The sequence below is a fragment of the Mixophyes fleayi genome, chromosome 5 (assembly GCF_038048845.1).
Source record: "Mixophyes fleayi isolate aMixFle1 chromosome 5, aMixFle1.hap1, whole genome shotgun sequence".
NCBI lineage: Eukaryota > Metazoa > Chordata > Amphibia > Anura > Limnodynastidae > Mixophyes > Mixophyes fleayi.
The window spans coordinates 168493055-168514386 of NC_134406.1; the positions used below are offsets into that span (position 1 = coordinate 168493055).

The 21332-nt window shown below is 39.6% G+C and overlaps 1 protein-coding gene across 1 annotated transcript in view; it reads left to right on the forward strand.

Annotated features, from left to right (window-relative positions):
• The first annotated feature begins 1493 nt into the window (after window positions 1-1493).
• The window catches only part of NQO2 (N-ribosyldihydronicotinamide:quinone dehydrogenase 2), a 47766-nt gene continuing 27927 nt past the window's right edge, over window positions 1494-21332 (forward strand). Inside the window, exons 1-2 of the mRNA XM_075214391.1 lie at window positions 1494-2162; window positions 18959-19127. Coding sequence (XP_075070492.1) covers window positions 1494-2162; window positions 18959-19127 — 838 coding nt within the window. The remainder of the gene's footprint in view (window positions 2163-18958; window positions 19128-21332) is intronic.

Genomic DNA, 21332 nt, shown 5'->3' on the forward strand with positions numbered 1-21332 from the left:
ATCTAAGACATGCACTATTCAAAATATAAATCTGCAATCATATTTTAAATGTAGATAACACTGTCGGAGGCACAGAAGAGCCGTAAGTTGGCGCTGCAGGAGATGGCGTAAACTTGCTGATAACTCCTCAACAAATAGTTGCAAGTCAGATAGGATGGGATGGTTAGTCTCAACCAAAGGTTTGCCTATTCCAAGGCTGCTCCTTTAAAATTTGCTAGCAAGAACAGAACCTGCCTCTTTGGGCCACTGACAAGGCCAGGTACTGAGGGGAAATATGAAGCACAAAACCTCAGTACAGCACTAAATTGAGAAAGGTGCCCCTCAAAGGTAGGTGATTGCTCGAATTGGACACCCTCAGCAGGAGGCAGCTTGGACGGGAAAACCTCGGGAAGAGGCGACTCGGACTGGAGATCCTCGGCAAGAGGCGACTCGGACTGGAGACCCTCGGCAAGAGGCGGCTTGGACTGGAGGCCCTCGGCAAGAGGCGGCTCAAACAAGACTCCTTTGGCAACAGACAGCTCGGACCGGGCACACTTGCAGGAGGACCTAGACCGGGCATACGACTTGGCAGGAGGCCCGGACTGGGCAGACAACTTGGCAGGAGGCCCGGACTGGGCAGACAACTTGGCAGGAGGCCCGGACTGAGCTGACGACTTGGCAGGAGGCCCAAATTGGACAGTACTGTGAGCCTCAGAGCGGACAGCACTAAGTGTCAACTCGGGCTGAACCGAATTAAGTGGCAACTCGGGCTGGACCAAACTGAATGGCAACTCGGGCTGGACTGTACTGACTGGCAACTCGGGCTGGAAAGTACTGACTAGCAACTCGGGCTGGACCATATTGATCAGCAACGTCTCTAGAGCAGGCTGTAGGGGCAGCACCCTCTCTGAAGCAGGCTGTAGAGGCAGCGCCCTTTCTTAAGCAGGCTGTAGCTCAGGAACGGAGACAGCTGCTGGGGACTCGGGACTGGAGGCAGCGGCTGAAGACTCGGGACTGGAGGCAGCGTCTGAAGACTCGGGACCGGAGGCAACGGCTGAAGACTCGGGACTGGAGGCAGCGGCTGAAGACTCGGGACTGGAGGCAGCGGCTGAATACTCGGGACTGGAGGCAGGGGCTGAAGGCTCAGGACTGGAGGCAGCGACTGGACTGAAGGCTCGGGACTGGAGGCAGTGGCTGAAGACTGGGGACTGGAGGCAGCGGCTGAGGACTCGGGACTGGAGGCAGCGGCTGAAGACTCGGGACTGGAGGCAGTGGCTGAAGACTGGGGACTGGAGGCAGCGGCTGAGGACTCGGGACTGGAGGCAGCGACTGAAGACTCGGGACTGGAGGCAGCGGCTGAAGACTCGGGACTTGAGGCAGGGGCTGAAGACTCGGGACTTGAGGCAGGGGCTGAAGACTCAGGGCTGGAAACAGAGGCTGAAGACTCGGGTGCAGAGGCAAAGGTTGGAGGCTCGAGACTGGATACAGTGGCTGGAGACTCAGCACTGGAGACAATGGCAGGAGATTTGGGACTGAAGACAATGGTAGGAGACTCAGGACTGGAGACAATGGCAGGAAACTCAGGACTGGAAGCAGAGGCTGGCACCTCGGAACCGGAGGGAGAGGCTGGTACCTCGGAACTGGAGGCAGAGACTGGTACCTTGAAGCTGGAGGCACAGACTTTCACCTTTGGACAGACCACAGGAGCTGGCACCTTGGGACAAGCGGCGGAAACTGATACCTCTGGTCTGGCAGTCGAAACTGTCATCTTGAGACAGGCAGCTGAAACTGGCACCTCTGGACTGGTGGCCGAAAGTGGCACCTCGAGACAAGTGGCTGTAACTGGCAACTCTGGACTGGCGGCCGAAACGGTCATCTTCAGACAGACAACTGAAACTGGCACCTCTGGACTGGCGGCAGAGACTGGCGTCTCAAGACAGGTCACTGGAACTGGCACCTCTCGACTGACTGCTGAAACTGGCACCTTGAGACAAGCGGCTGCAACTGGCACCTCTGGACTGGTGGTAGAGACTGGCACCTTGAGACGGGCAGCTGAAACTGGCACCTCTGGACTGACAGCCAAAACTGGCACCTCAAGACAAGCGGCTGGAACAGGCACCTCTGGACTGACGGCAGAGACTGGCGCCTCGAGACAGGCAGATGAAACTGTTGCCTCAGGACAGGTGACTGGAAATAGCGCCTCAGGACAAGCGGCTGGAACTGGTGCCTCAGGACAAGCGGCTGGAACTGGCGCCTCAGGACAAGCGGCTGGAACTGGCGCCTCAGGACAAGCGGCTGGAACTGGTGCCTCAGGACAAGTGGCTGGAACTGGCAAGCTAGACCTCATCCCAGGGAGCAGAACAGGCTGTAATGGGGAATGGGAAGTGAAGTGCAAACAACTCCAGATTGAGGAGGGGAATAAACAGAAGACGATTCTGTAGGCTATCGTGGTCTGCATAGAGGACAGTCTTATAAAAAGTGTATGTTACTGGCACAGTAGAGACATAATTTATTAGTTCTTCTGCGCCACCGCTCCTCTTCGGCCAGATGGGGCCATGGACCACCTGTGAACCTGGACTTTGTTACACCATAGTTCTTGGTAAACAGTAAACTTGTAATAGCACTATGAAGAGATGATGTTTGTACTAGTTCAGCAGCAGAGAAGGTTGGATGAGACAAATTAACTGCATCAGAATTGGGATAGACAAAATCGGACAGTCTCCGGAGTGGGCCCATAAGTAAAGCAAAAAATTGAGCCAACTGAGAGTGTAGTAAAATTATATCTGCTTGTAGAGTCTGTAGCAATGGTAGTTCAGTAATTTGCGAGGCACACATGTTGCAAGAGGTAACAAATGAAAAACAATTGCAAAAGAATCCTCATGGCTCCAAAGCTGTCTTTTGAGCTGGTCATAATGTCACGCTTCAAAGTAAGTAACAGCTATGGATGTGATAAATAATATAGGTGTTTTTTGATCAAAATGCAAATAAATAGTACGAACAAAATAATGCTGAAACTGCACAGGAATATCTAAGATGACTGGATACTGGTTGCAAGGTATACTGCAGATGCAAAAGGGAATGGTTAGATGAAGAGGTATCCAGAGTAGTGATGTGCAGTCCAAGAGCACAGGGCAATCAGGAGACAAATCAAAAAGGAAGGCAACAAAACAACAATGACCAGCACAGGAGAGGTAAAGAGGCAGGTATAAATAGAGAACACACAGGTGCAGGAGATAATTAGTCCAACAGGTTAGTGAGTAGTGAGAAGGATAAAGCACAATATCAGCACCTATGGTGAGTTAGAAGTACTGCCATAATATATACAATGAAAACAAATATAAAGTCCTATAGTCCTGGAGGCAGGAGCTGCCAATGCAAAGCAGCATGCAATGCAGAGGTCTGCAGGCAGATCCTGACACTAATGCTATTTTTAATTTATATAATCCTCGTCCTATAGTAGTAGAAGGGCTGACTGAGATATAAGAAATTCCAGATCCTCAAATAACTGGAAGGTTTATGGCTCAGGAGAGTGGGTAGCATTCCATGTTAACAACAATAAAAGTGTGAGTCCGAAGCCCCTGCAATACTATCAGGAAGTTTGAACCAATAATGATACATAAAGGGTGACATTACTGATTGCATTATAATGGCTGACTTTACTGATGAACAGAGATGATTTGGTCTTAAGTGTTCCAAGTCGTACACCAAACACACCACATAGCAGAATGAATTCACCATTACTGCCCTAGCTTATTTCATGGACTCTAAATTGTTTTAATTTATACAAATAGGAAGAGATATCATCACTGGAAATCTTCTATTCAATAACAAGCAATAAAGGAGAAAATATAAACAGTTCTGAAGGATTATACAAAAACAACAGACAATGCTAAGGACTAAGATAAAAAAAAAAAAAAAAGAAGATAGGAAATAGATCAAAATTACTGAACATAAGAGTTTTTTCTGCAACCTGATATAAATAATATGTATATGAAGATTTAACTGCGGAATAAACAATGGGCAGAGTCAAAAGGAATCTAAGATGCTACAGCTGACCCGAAGTCCTGTCTGGAAATTGAAACGGCTAATCTGATTTGAGAATGGATTAGTTAACCAAATAGGAGAATGAGTCTATCTATCCATCAGGACAATAGAATATGATTGGCTGAAATGTAAGATAAATAAGTGATATGGAGGGTTGTCGGGCTGATGCTTTGCTAAAGAAACAGCATAACATTGGATGGACATGTCACAAGGACGTGATCATAGAGATCAATACATAGTGCAGCAGTGACAAGTGTAGTGTTTCTATGTAGCAGCACTGATGAATGGATAGATCCAAGAAAAGGAATAATAATATCATAAGGGATGCATGCAGGACACACTATAAAATGATGAATGGGTGGAACATATGCCCCTGACACTAGAAAGGGGAGATATAAAAGCATTATATGATACTTGCAATAGTTACTATATTACTGAAAATCAAATTAATAATGATAATAAAAGGTGTATTATGCATATAAATCAGACAGAAAGAGGGCTGTCATCATACCCACAGGCGAGATGATATACTAATGATACCAATATAAAACTATGAAAGCACAGATTCACATCAAAAGACTGTTATACCATTTAGGTTTGTCAGATCTCAATGAGTGGGAGTGAAATACATATTACACCATTCCAACCTATGATATAGCATATATCTGACTTACAGAGGTATAGGGTTTGATACAAATATATGATACAAACTAATGAATACAATTTGGACTCTTAACCACTAGAGGGGGAAGTAGAGTAAATCTTAAACTGCATAATTCTAGCAACATAATAATAAGCCAGATTGGCAAAGATCATAGCCTGAAGCCACTATGAGAGCATATCGGGCTGTGAAGAATAGAAATAAAAGTTGGTGATTAAAAACTTATATCATAGGGCTATTATGCTTCACCACCTAGTGGACCCCAAGAGGTGGGAGTGAAATAAAGGTTACACTATCTTAACCAACAATACAAAAGAATGAATACATTTATATAAGATCTACATCCCCAGCTACTTGCTAATTATTGGAGGGGGAAGTACAAAAAGCTTATTTGAAAAGCAGTTATTCTGTAAATGGAGTATAAGCCGCTTTTCTATCGCAATCAGTGATGAATAAATAATAGATTATTATGTTAATCATGGAAATGAGTCACCTATTTATTACGTGAATATTGTTAGCTACTTAATACATCAAGTGATTACTATATAGTTGAAATAGCTTTCAACAATATATAGTAGAAGTTGCAAGAGGGAATTTAAAATAAGAAATTAACTGAACCCTACAATTACATAATTGACTAGTAGTCGACCACCTACATAATTTTGTACATTTTGGAAGAAATTTAGAAAACACTAATAAAGTATTGAGCCTTGGCCTAAGTGTTCCTTTTCTCCCTATTTTAATACTTCCATACAATTTTTCTGTTACTATTGATCACACTATTATTTTATTTTCAATATTTAGCTGAGAAGAAAGAAGAGGGTGACACATACAACTTTTTAATAGCTATTAATATGAAAAATGATACAATTATATTATATTATATTATATTTTGCTATTATTACATATTGAATGTATTTCTCCTTTAACATTGTCAGTGTTGGAAAGTTCTAGAGAAAAGTTTATAAAAACATGGTCAAGACACACAAGACAAAATAGGAGTATGTCTAATATGTGATTACATCTAGTTTGTGATTATAGCAGAACATATTTAGAGATGGCCCTAATTTCAAGATGTGCCCTTGAAGGAATCAAACATTTACTATGTAGTACTGCTGCCATCTACTGTTGTATGTAATGATCACATGTTGTGTGCTTAATTAGTGTAATCTTAGGGTACAAAGTTAATCTCAATAGGAGTATTTTGAAATCTCTCCAGTGGTCTATATATAGGTGATCTGGTCGCTCTCCCGTTTAAGGAAAATGCATTGCCTGGGATTTCCTGCACTGGTTCTTGACGCTTGCACCTGATGGACAACTAGCGAAGGTAGTTGTAAAACAAAACTGTAACTCTTTAATCAATTTACTCTTTATTTCTTCTCTGTGTCAATATTTCATGGTTAGACAGTGGAACCTCATTGTTGATGGCCTCAAAATGGTTAATATAAATAATGATATCTGAAAAGGTGACATATTTTATTATATCACAATGGGTGCCACCACAATGATTGACATCACTTATGACATTACAATAATTGACATCAATTATGACATCACAAAGTGTGATAAAATGAAGTATATGTCACAATGGTTAGCATAACTGAGAACATCACAATGGGTGATATTAATGATGACATCACAAAGTTTGATACCAATGATCAAATCACAGCGGGTGACATTAATACTGATCTCACAAAGTTTGACAAAATCACAAAGGGTGACATTAATGATAACATCACAAAGGGTGAGGACATCGATTACAATGGCATTGGGCATTTAAAATAATGACAAATAATCAGCCATGATACCATTCATTTTATCCATCTTGGAGAAATCATTATTGATGTTACCGTTTGTGATAGCACAATTTATTTCCTCATTATAATGTAACTGTCTTCACCTATTGCAATATCAAAATGAGTGACATCAATGGTGACATCATTATATAAATATAGATTAAAATGTAATGGTGACATCGGCACTGACCCAACCTCACAATCAATGACATCAAAGGATATAGCATTGCATTTGTTATTGCCCATGATAATATAGAAATACTTGACTACGCTGGTCAATAATGTCATCTTAACATATCACAATGAGTGACATCAATTATGACCTCACAAAGGGCGATACCAGAAAGAGTTACATGAATAATGATGTCATAATGTGTGATATCAATGATGACATCCCCTGATCACCACAGACTGTGGTATAGCACAGCCTTTGCTATACTGCATTTGAAGCTATTATGAGAAACAGTGGTATGCTTTATGAAAGATAATGAGGAACACTAATATAAGCTGGCAGGCAAGAACCTATTTGAGTAACTAACTGTGTTTAATGTTATTAACTAGATTCAGGAACCTTCATTAAGCATACCTTGCTGTGCTCATTGTTCAATCTGATCAGATATCTTTCACTATTTTCCTGATCATCATCAAGGCTACCATAAACATTAGTATCAGTCACTAGATTTGTATATTTATTTAAACTGTTATTTGTCACTAGATTTACAAGATTGAACATACTCATTTGCATATGACCTATGTTTCTGAACCTCCAATTTTCACATTAGTACTCAATTTTTAATTGAAAGCACAGGTACTAGGAAGCCACCCAGGTCTTAACTCTAGTGTAGTAAAAGTTTATGTGCAGTTACCGTAGCACAGAGGTAGGAGGCAGTAACTGGAATACAGCAGACAGATACCAGGAACAGCAGGCCAAGGGTCGAGGAGCAGTAGCAAGCAGGTTAGTAGACAAAGCCAAAGGTTAGGGGCATCAGAATACAAGCAGGTTCCAGAAACAAGACAGGGGTCACAACAGGAGTCAATCAGAATTCAGGTAGAGTATCCACAGGGAACTGCAGCAGGTCAGCTACCTGTGTGGCAAAACCGCTATAACCGGCAGGGAGGCTTATAACACTTTGTAAACAAGAGCCTTAGTTGATTTTTTTAAAACGATAATGTCCAAAGTTTGGGTATAAATCGTTTCAATATAGCAGAAATGTCAATGAGATCCCGTAAGTTCAAAATAAGGTCTGCTGAAGTCACTTAATAGGTGAAGTGTCATTTAATTTGGCATCTTTGTATAAAAACTATGCTTTCTGTGTTATGCTCCCAGTTTATATACAAAGATACCATATGAACTGAGACTCACCTATTAAGTGACGTTAGCAGAACTTATTTTGAACCTACAGGATCTCATTGACATGTCTGCTTATTAGAACAATGTATACCCAAACTTTGGTCATCACCATATTAAGAATATTAAGAATTACGGCACTTGTTTACTAAGTGTTATAAGGCCCATATAACTTTGAACATCGTACCATTGTGAGGAACAACTGCATGAATTATTGCCTTCAGAACCACTCATCCCCTTGATTACCATCTACTGAGAAGTACTTTGCTAATATGTGGCTATAATCTACTTGATAGTTATGTTGTAACAATTTATCTTTTCTTTCGTTGTATCTATATTAATACCATTTTTTGCAAACACAGATTTGTCATCTTCTTGGGGTACTTATTAATCTTTACTGCACAAAATTGCTATTACTTTGAGACATTCATATATTTTTCTTACATAATTTGCGGTGTTCATGAAAATTTTTTATCACATCATACACCCGAATGGAAAATCATAACATAGGACCCTTGTTTCTGTATCGATAGCCCTCATCAGGACCACAGCCCTACTATCAGTGCTATTACTTTCAGTTGTTACCGTGGTTACTCTTTTTCCACACTTCAACACAGCAGGAAAACACCTGTAAAACATAAATTATTAACAGGACACTAAAGAATAAAGAGCTTACCCAAAGCTGACAGTAGTGTTTTCTCCCAATCACCAAACCCTGAGAACCAATTTACAAGATTTAACCATGAGACCCAAACTACTATCTTTTCTCCCACTGTAGAAAGAGTAGCCTTATAAGCTCTACGAAACTTCAATTTTACCTGTAAGATCTCATCCATTGTATGGTCAATTATTTACTTAGGGTCACCGGTATTGTTAGTGATGTAAGGGAAACAATTGACACCAAACTGTGTTACTAAGGTTACATAGTATCCTCCAGTGACAACTGTCAAACTGAGAACCATTCTATGTTGTACTAATTCTTTCTTACAGGAGTGCAGCTTCTTACCCATATACCTAAATGTGTTATCATATATTTCAGTTATTTTATCACTTAATATATCCAGAGCCTGTACATAATTAAAATTCAGGGTGACCCGGGCAGTCGTGGTTATGTCCAATTCTACCAGAAACTGATACCCTGTAGAGTACAATGTTAAATTAGTAGCTATGGGTCCTTCCCTGGGTACCATGCTTCTTTTAAATCTATGTTCATGCTGTGTGTGTACATATGGAGAGGTGGTAGATTTGTGAATACTGTGCATCTTTTCATGTGATAAAGTCATGATTTCGGGACTATCCTTCCTATATAACATATTCAATTGGAGTTCAGAAATAACCATTTATAGGCTTTACACCCACAGATAAAATAAACATCCTTGGGTAGAAGATGGGTTACAGAGTAACCTAGAATAGTGCTACATAAAGTTCTAGTAAATATACCCAAGCAGAGAGTCCCCATCTATGCAACATAAGTGGATGGATAGTCACTAGAGTATCCAGTTTGCACTTTAGCAACAGACACTTTTCTAGACTTATTCATGTATTGCTTTCTCTGGAAACCAGATGTACTTTTCATAAGATTTGTCCAGTTGATAGCACTTGGTTTCCCATCAGACCCCCTGGAGTAGGCCATTGTTTGAATGAGCCACATTACATGCCAATATCCAGGTGGTTCTAGATGAAATTTATACATATCAAAAACCTGTCTACTGAGTATTGGCAAAGTTTCAAACTAGGGGATTTAGCAACATTATACTTTCCATCTCTTGACCTCACATAATTCAAGAGTCTCAGAGACATTTAATGGAATGGGAACTAATCCTACATTGTCTTGTCCCTGAGGTACATTGGAGCATACCCAGCAATCACTCTGATTTAAAACCCTTCCCACTAAAGCAGTATAGTGATCTAGAGAGTGTCTGTCAAAATCAAGGTTAGTGTTAGATTGACACTGCTGGAAGCACCTTTCTTCTATTTCTATGTTGCCACAATATTTACAAATACAGTACACTTCAGACAATAACCCATCACATTGCTTCTGAACTCCAGGGTCGTTTATTGACCCCTGAGTTGAGTAGAGCGTGGGGCCAAACCGAATGAACTACCAACCCCTCCATCTCCAAATCATCAATCCCATCCTCAGAACCAATCTCCATGATTTTGATGTCACCCCAAAAATATGGGGTACCTTAAAAAAGGAAAAAGAAAAGAAATTGATGCTCCGTGGTAGGGTAATAGAATCAGTCCATTTTTGGCTCAGGCTACTCTACTGCAATTTAAATGTTTTGAAACAGGCTCGCAAGTGACAGTGTTTATTTTATCGACCTTTGCCTCATCCCGAACCTCTTCCAGATTATTGACTCTCTTGAAATGACTGGAATGGATCCAAGCATTTCTCTCTGCTACCATCAGGGATGTGGTGCTGGTCATCAACACTTGATATAACCTTACCAACAGTCTACTAAACAACTGGAGTGCAAAAAGTTTCAGATCATTACATATTCTCCAGGTTCAATATCATGACAGATATTTCCTGGCATATCTGGAGTCAACAATTTTAAACCTTTCTGCTGCTGTCTCAGCTGTTTGCTCATTTTAATGAGATATTGGACAGTCACTTCACTGTTACACTTTAAATCATCCTGGGGATCTACCATCAAGTACGGTTGTCGAGAAAAAGCATCTCAAATGGTGACAGGTTAAGAGGTGGTCTAAGAGTGGTACTGATACTGTGCAATACTAGCGGCAATGCATCTGGCCATGCTAACCCAGTCTCAGCCATCACTTCACCCAACTTATTGTTAATAGTACCGTTAACTATTTCTACTTTCCCAGTGGCTTGTGGCCTGTAGGGAGTGTGTAATTTGCTATTAATACCCAAAAGTTTATACATGGTTTGCAAAACATCACCTGAAAAATAGGATACCCTGATCACTGTCAATAACTTTGGGGATATCAAACCTACATACAAACGCACAATATTCTTAGCAGTAAGCACAGTATTTGTTGCGGCTGGATAGGCCTCTACCTCCAACTTGTACTTTAAATTCCTACAAGGAGGCAACTGTATGAAATCAATCTGAATTACCTGGAATGGGCCATCTGTGGGAGGGATGTGTGACGGGTTTTTCTGTATAGCTTTTCCTTTGTTCTTTCTCAGACAAGTAAGGCATAAAGCAGGTTTTTTACCAGCATGGGAGGAATACCCAGGAGCATTACAGTATACGGTAACTAATATACACATACCGGGCCTGAGTCATTAAGGCAAAAAAAGGAGTAAATGTTCTCTGGGACAAACCATGTTACAATGCAAGGGGTGCAAATTAGTTTATTATTTTGCACATAAGTTAAATACTGGCTGTTTTTTCATATAGCACACAAATACTTGCTAGCTTTATTATTACACTGAAATTTAAAGGTGCTCTAGCACATGTCCTATCCCAACTATAACTCTGTCCCCACATTTTAAATTTACCTCCCCTCCAATGCAACATGGTTTTGCCCAGGTGCAAATGTAACTCCTTTTTTATGCTTTGCTCTACTTAATGACTCAGACCCACCATCTTCACCAAAGTGTGTAAACCGCTGCACTGCTTCCGTTAAATTCGTAAAGTAGGAATTCGGAGCTACCAGCCTGCCTGTTTTATCTTTTCATAAGTCCATCGCATATTGTCCACATCCCTTCAACTTTCAAAGGCCCCTTTCCGGTTTGAAACAAATGTCTTGCATTCTGATCATTTTGTTTTTTGCTGAGAGCTTGAAATACATTTTTTTTGATTCTTCGTCAGTGTCAGGCTCTATGTTTTAATCACAAGTGAAGCTGTCGTTCTCTTTGCAGCCTCATCTGCTCTACTGTTACTCATACAAACTGGATCAAAGTTGTGTGTGTGTGCGCTTGGCATTTGATAACTACTATCATTAGTGTAAAATGTTAAGACTGCTTCAACTAAAGAGATGTCGCAGATGTCAGGATTAGCTGTGAAAGTCTGATTTAGATATTCCATACAGTCATGTTTAGATGCATAAACGTCAAAATCAATTTCTTCAAAATTTCCATGCTTATTCTCTACTCTTTGTGCCTTATGAGGCACATTCAGTAAGAAATTTACGGGATTCAGCGTATTACATCTTTTGATAGTGATGTTTGCTGGTGCCATAAGGGCAAGTTCCCACTTGTTGTATTTAGCAGATGATACATTTCTTGTTTGAGCTGAAATTAAAAGTGCAGACACTGCACAAGGTGCATGGAGTATAGAATCATGACCCAATAATACATCTTTGCTTATCTTTACTAGAAGAGCAGCTGTGTCTACTGTCTTTAAACAGGTGGAGAGGGAACAAGCCACAGTATCTAGCTATGCACTGTAGTAGGCTACAGGTCTGTTACCGTCCCCATGTCGTTGTGTGAGAACTTCTACCGCACAATCAGTACTTGCCACACAGAATAGGTGAAATGGCTTTCCATAGTCTAGTTTTCCCAAAGCAGGAGATTGTGTCAGACTTTCCTTGAGTGTAGGGAAAACCTGTTCTGTTTCCTCAGTGTGTTGCAGTTAGGGGGTAGAGTAACAGAAAAGAAAGCATAACAGAGGTACATTACAATAAAATAGGTAGTAGAAAGAGGGATTTGCCTCAGAATGACAGCTGGATTGGGTACCTAAAAGAACAGGCTGTCAACTACTTTGTTAATCCAACCTTAAATCCTGTACTAGTCCTGTACTAGATTACATTTTATGTTTTTCTCCTAGAATACTATTTGGTTTAAACTTATTAATAGAATAAATATGTTATGATAGTGAGAGAACATCATGACTATTTTTCATTGTTTTATGTGTAAAGCTTTTTATTACATTGCTCAAAAACCAATTAGCAGTGCAACATGAAGATGTAAAATGGGTCCAATTAAAGGAAAGAATGAGACTAGAAGACTGCCAATTCCGAGGTAATGCAAAATTCCAGTCCTTTGCGTGAAAATTTGCCCCTCCAACCACCACAGCAAGGAGTAACCCCTAAAGTAGTACTCTTTCCACTCATTTATCTCATTTTAATAATCTTACACCACAAAATGAAATCTTGTTTTTGCACTGCTTTGAAAAAGTAGGTAGACCAGTGTGCCTATGCCATCATTGGCAAGAAATACCCTCAGTCTTTCCAAATCCTTCCCTTAGCCTGTCCATACTTTTGCTCTCTGCAAATGCCACCATCTTCCTCCACAAACATATACACTTTGATGAAAATCTACATGCTCTTGTACAAACTGAGGCACACAATGACACATTATACCAACCCTGAATTTGCACTGCACATCTGTTGTTTTGCACTTCATAAATTTTTGCATTATTATTATTACCATTTATGCATAAGATGCCACAAAGTGGCCATGCATGGCAACAGTACAAACAAGGTTGACATAGTTCACATAAACAAATGTTAACAAAAATTTACATAGCAGGAGTACAACTAGCAAATACAGTAGTAATACTAAAGGGTAACATAAATGAAGTCCTATCGCAAAGGGCAATCCTTGTGGAATTACAGGGATGATAATTGTCATGGAGACCTGCCTCTTCCGGTTCTGTGAGCTAATAACTTATCAATTAATCAAACAGGAAGGCAATATATCACCTATATTTTGTCAGGAAACTTCTCCTGACTACCTTTACCTGTCACAAACTGCACTCTGCACACTCGTGACTGGGAAATTTACTGTAAGGGGACACACAGGATTCCAGCACTCAATCTTGCACTTACCAATCCCTAAGTTTCCAGATCTAACTGTTCCCTCCCCCAACACAGGAACACACTTCCCCACCTCTCCTCTGCCACCATATATGTATAAGGCCTGTAGAAAGCCTATGAATTAATTACCAAATTGTGTACACTCTGCGCTCTGATAGCTAAAATAGTTTACACTTCCCACACTGGTATTTAAAGGGTTAACACAGCCAAGCAATCAACCTCTTCCAAATAGGCACTGAATTCGTTTAGAGCAATAAGGACTACACTTAATCAATTTTAGATTTAATATACAAAAAAAGTATAAAACAGGGAAGTTTACATATTCCCTGTTTAATCCCCAATGCTAAAATGTAACATATCTTTTCTGGGGAGTGTCACACAGACACAAGATTATCATTAATAAATTCAATATAAATTTACAAATCTACAGATACCAAACAGACATAGGTCAAGTTGATTAGTTAAGCTGACACTTATTTCCTCTCATCCCTGCGTTAAAGACAGCTTTATTTGACATATGGGCTGCCCTTCAAAATGCTATTTATGAATATGTGGTGGATCACTAATTATAATGATTGTAAGTGGTATTTTGGAAATGGAATTATATTTGCCTATATAAGATACAGCAAGCCATCGTCACAGAGTCCATGTCTCTTTGTGTAAGACCCCCTTCTGGGACCGTTCCTTAAAGTCTCTATGGGTGCCAAAAACCTCTCCTATACCAGGACATAGCTCAAGCCATGAGGTTTTTGCAGCTGTTCAGTTCCCCCTAAAGATGACAATGTTATCTTGTAGTTTTTAGGTCTGCAGGACCACACAGAGTTAGGTCATTAACCCTGTGAGAACAGGCTTTGCTTTGAAGTCACTTGCATTACATCCTAGCTTACAGAGAAATACAAAATATAAATGGATTCATTTGATATGCAGTATTTGCAATTCAGACCCTTATGATTATGCTTTATTCACCACAGTTGTGGTAGCTGAAAGTGACAAGGGAGGGGTAGGAAGCAAATGGGGACAAGATGAGAGAGAGGCAACAAGAAATACACTGCTTGTATAAGCTTACAATCTAAATTACATCAATTGGTGGCATGATATAGAAAAATTAAACAGACAAACACATATACATGCTGAAATACAGAAATGCTCTATAAATAAGAATGAGTAATAACTGGGATTAATGAGTAGGATATCCACAGACTGTCTTTCTGTGTCCTATAATGAGATTGGCTTAGTCAAAATCCTAGGTAGGTCCATTTATAATGCTTTGAGGAAAAGATATGTTCAAATTCAGCTCCACTGGTTTAAATATATGAAATCAGATTATTAAATGATGAGAAAAGTTACAGTTCACTAACTCTGTGACTTATTGAACTACAGTAACTTGGACAACTTCCAAAGTGAAGGATACGGTTTTAACATTAGGCATAGTAGGCCTGAGATCAGTGGTGGCTCAGTCTGAAAGGTGGTGGTGGATCTATATCTTGGTACCAGAGTGATACAGTCATTCAGCTGAAAGTAAACAAAGTGTTTTGTTGCATTTTGTGCTGCATTTCTTTCCATGTGTTTAAATTTGGCCAGTACAAAAAGGGGCCGCTGTAACCTGGTTCATCACAAGCTGAAAACTCCCATTGATTCAATAGGAGTTTTTTTTTTTTTGCTTTTTTTTGCTGAAGCTGTGTATTACAAAGGACTGTGCAGTTCTGAGCTCTAGCAGTGGAGAATCTGAACTGCTCGCAGCTCTACCCCGTCTACTGCTCGTTGTCATTATTACCAACTGCTCATAGACATTCTCAGGAAGAGGACAGGAACTGATATACACAGATCTGGTTTCCTTGGAATTGCTTTCCAGCATCAAGTGTAAAACTAAACTGAATTCTGATAAAATGGTCCACTGGATGAATGACTCAGCCTGCCTTCTGCCTTTGTCTACATTCAGTTCTCTATTGACGATGCTTGTCTGATATAATATGTACCATATACAGCAAATATTTTTATGAAGATTACAGTTTTGTTTCTATTTTGAGAGCAGAAAAGTATTTTATAAACTAAAATAGACAAACGAAACTCATTCTATAAAGACTTTGGCAAAGGACATGTACAATGTCAGGTAAGGAAAATATTGTTATTCCTAGCTGTCAGGTAAGTAAAACATTTTGTTCCTAGTATTTACTGTACATGTACTGTACAGGTTGTAGTTTTATTAAGTCTTATTTTAATGCTGAACCATGTGGACATAACTTGTGGAGCATTGAGCATTAGTGTGATTTGCTTTGTCATTACCAAAGTGATATACATGAATTATCTAAAACATAAAATACTAGGACAATATATTTATTTCTCCTTCCTAAAGACTCTGGGCCTGAGTCATTAAGGAAAGTAAGGCAAAAAAAGGAGTAAATGTTCTCCGGGACAAACCATGTTACAATGCAAGGTGTGCAAGTTAATGTATTATTTTGCACATAAGATAAATACTGGCTGTTTTTTCATCTAGCACACAAATATTTGATAGTTTTATTTTTACACTGAAATTTAAAGTTGATCTAGAACATGCCCTACCCCAAATATAAATCTATCCCCACATTTTAAATTTACTCCCTACTCCAATGCAACATGGTTTTGCCCAGGTGCAAAGTAACTCCTTTTTTATGCTTTACTTTTCTTAATGACTCAGGCCCTCTGAATGCTATTCTATAATGGGGTTTGCTAATAAATAACAATGAATCTAATATTAGTCCCCACCCTACCCCAAGTTTTCTGATTACATCACAAGTGTCCTGGCGCACAGATATGAACATTTATTGTAAATTCCCCATGCGTATTTTACCTGTTACAGGATTGCTGCCTCTTTCTGTAGCTTATCCTTGTTCCACCCATTTAGGTTGTAATGTTTTATTATTCAGCAGTTCATCATAAACTACCTTAGGTAAAATTACTATTTACCACATAATCACTTTTTATAGTCATTTTTAACCCATCTCAGATAGTAAATAAGAATATAGCTATTGCAATGTTATTTCCAAATTATTATTTTTTTAACTTCTGTTTATTGAGTTTTATCAAATTAGTAAAAGTAATATAGAAGAGAGGAAGGGAGGGAAACGGAAGGGGAACGTATCGGGGAAGCAAAATTTTGAATTAACATTTTTAAGAACAACATAAATCAAAATATGAACAATGAACTTATTATTCAGCCAATATGGGAAGAAAACAAATCAAATCAAAAAGACCTAAAAAAAAAAAAAGGTGGAAGGGGTCACATCAAATGGGAAAAAAGCTGTTTGTTGACTTACAATCCACGTTCGCAACAAGCTATGCACTTTATATATTCTTTAGCATTAAAAGGTCACCTTATAAGATTGTAATATACTTACCTGACTGTCATCTTCTTGGGTGCTGAATTAGTTTCTTATAGCTCTCACCAAATCATGTGTATGTCTCCAAGCCTTAATGTGAGATGTGCCTCAATTGATACTCTGTACCAATATAAATTCAGGCCTGGATTACTTGGGCACCCATTATAGGTTTTTGTTTCCTAACCTGGGTACTATTGTTTTCTTTGGATTTACTGTTTTTGACCCTCGCTTTGTGCCTGACCATTGTTCCTTTACATCTGCCCTGACCTCTAGCTTGTTATTTTTGCCTACAGAATTGATACCATTTGTCTGTTTCTGTATGACCTAGCATATCTGACCTTTCTCGCTCTTTCCTTGATCGCTAGCTTTAGTTGTGTTGTTAGCAACTATAGCTGCATATACAAAACATGGTTGTTTACTGAGTACCAGTGACCATTAAAGGGATAAATACAAGGTCCAGCCTTTACTTAATTATAGACAGATAAAACGAACAGAGTATATAGCAGTCTAAATACTAATATTAGCGAATCTCATAGTATTTGATTCAGAATGTTTCAGATGGCAATTATTTTTGTATTTTGGACAAATATTTGCTGAAATATTAGGGGTATTGAGATTCATATGGAAAAAAAACATGAAGTGGGCAACTTACAAACGTACATGATTCTCTATACATAGAAATGATTTACAAACTGAAATGTCAGAGGTGACATAGGAAAGTACTTCATAGGAAAATGACAGATATAGATTGGAGAGATAATTGTTCATTCTAAGACAATGAATTGTTCATTCAAACACACACAGGAAGTAATTTATGGCAAATCTGGCAAAGTGGCAGGTTTTTAACACAAATGCTTCTTTGGACCTGATGGGCATTTCAATTAGCTCAAGGGCATATAGATTTAGGGTGCATGGGTTTTCTAATGTAAGATTGACAAATTTGCTGAGCACCAGAAGTTTTCACAGGGAGAGTAGGAGAGTTTGGTGGAGGATATAGTCCTACCTAGTAAGGGCACTGCTGCAATAAATTGCGCGGAGCAGTGCAGAAACAAGATTTAATTTTGTAGAGCAAGATTATTGAAATTAAATAAAGATGTGAAGTGGGCAAACTTTATGGGCGTCCATTGCCCAGCCATAACCTTATCTGCAAAAGCACTTGAATGTGTCTTTGCCAATCTATGGAGGGGGTGTAGTCAGCCTTGAGAGGCTATGATTTGTGCTTAACAATCGCTACTCCCCCCTCCACTCCCCTCCTGCAATCAGTATTTAATTTATGTGCAAAACAGAATACTAATTTGCACCCCTTGCATTGTAACATGGTTTTGCCCAGGAATCTGAAATAAGAAGTTTCTTAAGTTAAGATCCTTAATGAATCAGGCCCTATATTATTAACAGGTGATATTAACTTTCTGTGTGCTCTTTGGAGAATTTATATTCTACATAGGTATTGGACTTGTGCCCTGTGTAGTAAAGCAGAGCATATTAACACACATATTCATTGGCGCACTTATCTTCAGATCTGCTCCTTGTTGAATTCTGGCGTGCACAGACCCAAATTATGTGCGTTCTGAAACTGGCTGGTCGCAGCATAAAGCACTCAGTATGCGTCCCTTGATGAATCAGGCCTGTTATGTTTACGTTTATACCCTGAGGTTATGTTAACTTATTTTCACATAGATAAGTGGAGCATACCATTTGACTTGGGGTGTCCAGACAATTGCATACCACTGCATAGTGACATAATTCCATAATATTACAGGACCACCATGTATCCATATAACTGCATCATATATCCCTATCATGCTACCATATATCACTGTCATCTGAGGGTCTGAACCTCCAAAATGGGGACTGTATGTGGGTAATGCAGATGCTTGTTAAGATTAGATTATTTGCATACTACAAATGCTACAGTTATGTAAAAGAAAAACAATAAAAATAAACTTAATAATGTACATTTAAAAGTAAATAGTTATTGAAATGCACAATTTGTATTTGTGTATATATTGCTTTTATTTGATTACTTTTCTTGTTTTTAATAGGCAAGAAAGTGCTGATTGTATATGCCCACCAGGAGCCCAAGTCAATGAATGGATCATTAAAAAATATTGCAGTTGATGTCCTGAGTAAGCTGGGATGCAATGTTACTGTATCTGATCTATATGCCATGAAGTTTAATGCAATTGCGACCAGAAATGACATCACAGGTAAACATCATACAGAACCCATGACATGATACTATTAGGGATTGAATTAAGAACTTGGATTTTGAGTAAGGAATGAGCAGAGTTTAGAGATCCCAAAGATCAATAGATATAATAAGCAAGTCAGAGATATAAAAAAAATAAAAAATCTTATGCTTCAGCAAGTGAGGTTGGTATGTTGTATCTGTTGAAAGTAAGGAAACAAAAGAGAAGGTTTAGTAGAGTTAATGAAACAAGTAAAATAGATATGCTTGAATGATGTGAAGGGGCCCTTTCCTGAATTGGGATTCATTGCAATCATGCATGCATAATGGCTTTTAAAAATCTACATGGGAAATTGAATGAAATTAAGATGAGTTAAAGAAACACTGTTGACCTTAACAAGCTCTTCTCCATTAAGGAAACTAGCATTAAATGCACTTTTGACTGATGAGTCTGAGAAGTCCCTGTTTTGGACTAAAGTGTGCTTGTATGCATTTGGCAATACTATGGGTACACCATTTACTTGAAAATTGTCTACCTTACTTAATGAAGTTTACTACTGTATAAGAGAGAATAATCACAGTCACTTGATTGCTTACCCTTAGGAGTTTATTTCACTTTTTTAATATTTTATTCAATGAGTGATATTGGGAGGACATCCTATCAACAATATGGTACATACACATATCCCTATCAGCTTAAAACCAAACTATATAATCTTTCACTAGAACAAAATAAACTTCTGACTGGTTGCTCATTACTTGGTGACTAATCAGAGTTGCTCATTTTCCCCAATAATATTTGACATTGCCTAAAGACTGTCACAAATAGCTTTGACCACTTTGACAGGTCTACAACAGGACAAAACATCCTACACGATCAGAGCAAGTTACTAAAAAAGACTATCAGAGAAATATCTATTGCCTACCTTTGCAGCACTGGAAGCTAAATTACAGAAAAGCAGCTACAGGATGGGGAGGGCTGGCAAATTTTAGTCCAGGTGGCAAGACTTGACTCACCAGCCTATTGTTAAGGAAACAAAATGCTGGTAGCCCAGTGTCCAGCTCAAGGTAGCCCAAAATGGGACCATCCTGGGGGACAGATCCCCCCTGCCCCTGGCTACAGGTGATTCGTGAAGTCAGCAGGGACAATGGTGCATACCTGCTGCTATACAAAAACAAGTAATTACTACCTGTAGCTGCCAAATTATCAATATAAAATCAGTGACTCGCTCTTGCTATCATTTTTCTCTGTGCAGCCGCACAATATATACATGTCCCTGTCAGCAGAGGGTGCTGCCCAGCCACTTTGATTGTGTTTAAAACACAATCAGAACAGGATCTCTGTCTGCCTCTCAGCCGACCTGGACAAGAATAAAGTGGGCGGCTGCTGCAATACCTGCATTCTACACAGGGTCTGTTTTATTGCCTGGAGGCTGATCAGTGGGTGTTCCTTATTGGTTCTTGCTGTATTAAATAGCTATTGAGTAGTTGCTGCTTATAGTGTTTACACACTAACTTCTCCTTGCGCCTGTTCTGTGATTATTGAATCTTGTCTGCCATCTGTTATCTGACTCTTGCTTGTGACTATCCTGTTTGCTGCCTGGACTGAATCATAGCCTGTGACCCTGAAAGAGATAGACACTGAGACACTGTTAACTTACGTATATGACTCCAGCAGAGTTCCACGGATTTAATCTGAACTCTTCCCCACCCCTGTCTGCTTTAGGGTAAGATCTAAAGGGGCACTTGTGACAGGATGGGCTTACTCTGCCACCCTGTCTGTTTCCAGTGGTGTTACGGATTCACATTGAGGTTCCTTTACTTTCAGTAGTCTGCTATTACTAGTGTCTGCTGCCAGACACTAACCAACTGTAAGTGCCAACTGTGTGCCAGTTATAGGAGAGTAGTTGCTGCCACTACCAGGCTTCTTTACCAACACCAGAAAACTCTAACCCTCAGGAATACAGTGGGTTGGAGGAAAGTAGAAGTGTGGTGACCTGGGAGGGTTGGGCATGAGGGGTATATAGGTGGTGGCTTGAGAAGGAAAGGGGAGGTCAGGTGTGGTGTAGGACACCTGCCCATGAAGCTGGTGGGAAGAGAGAGCTGATACCATCTGTATCCGGGGGCCAGCTGAGAGCATAAAGCTTTATGGGGTATTGTCACGATCTGCCCTCAGCTTATGTGCTACATGCTGCTTTGCATGGCAGCTCCTGCCTTTTTGTCC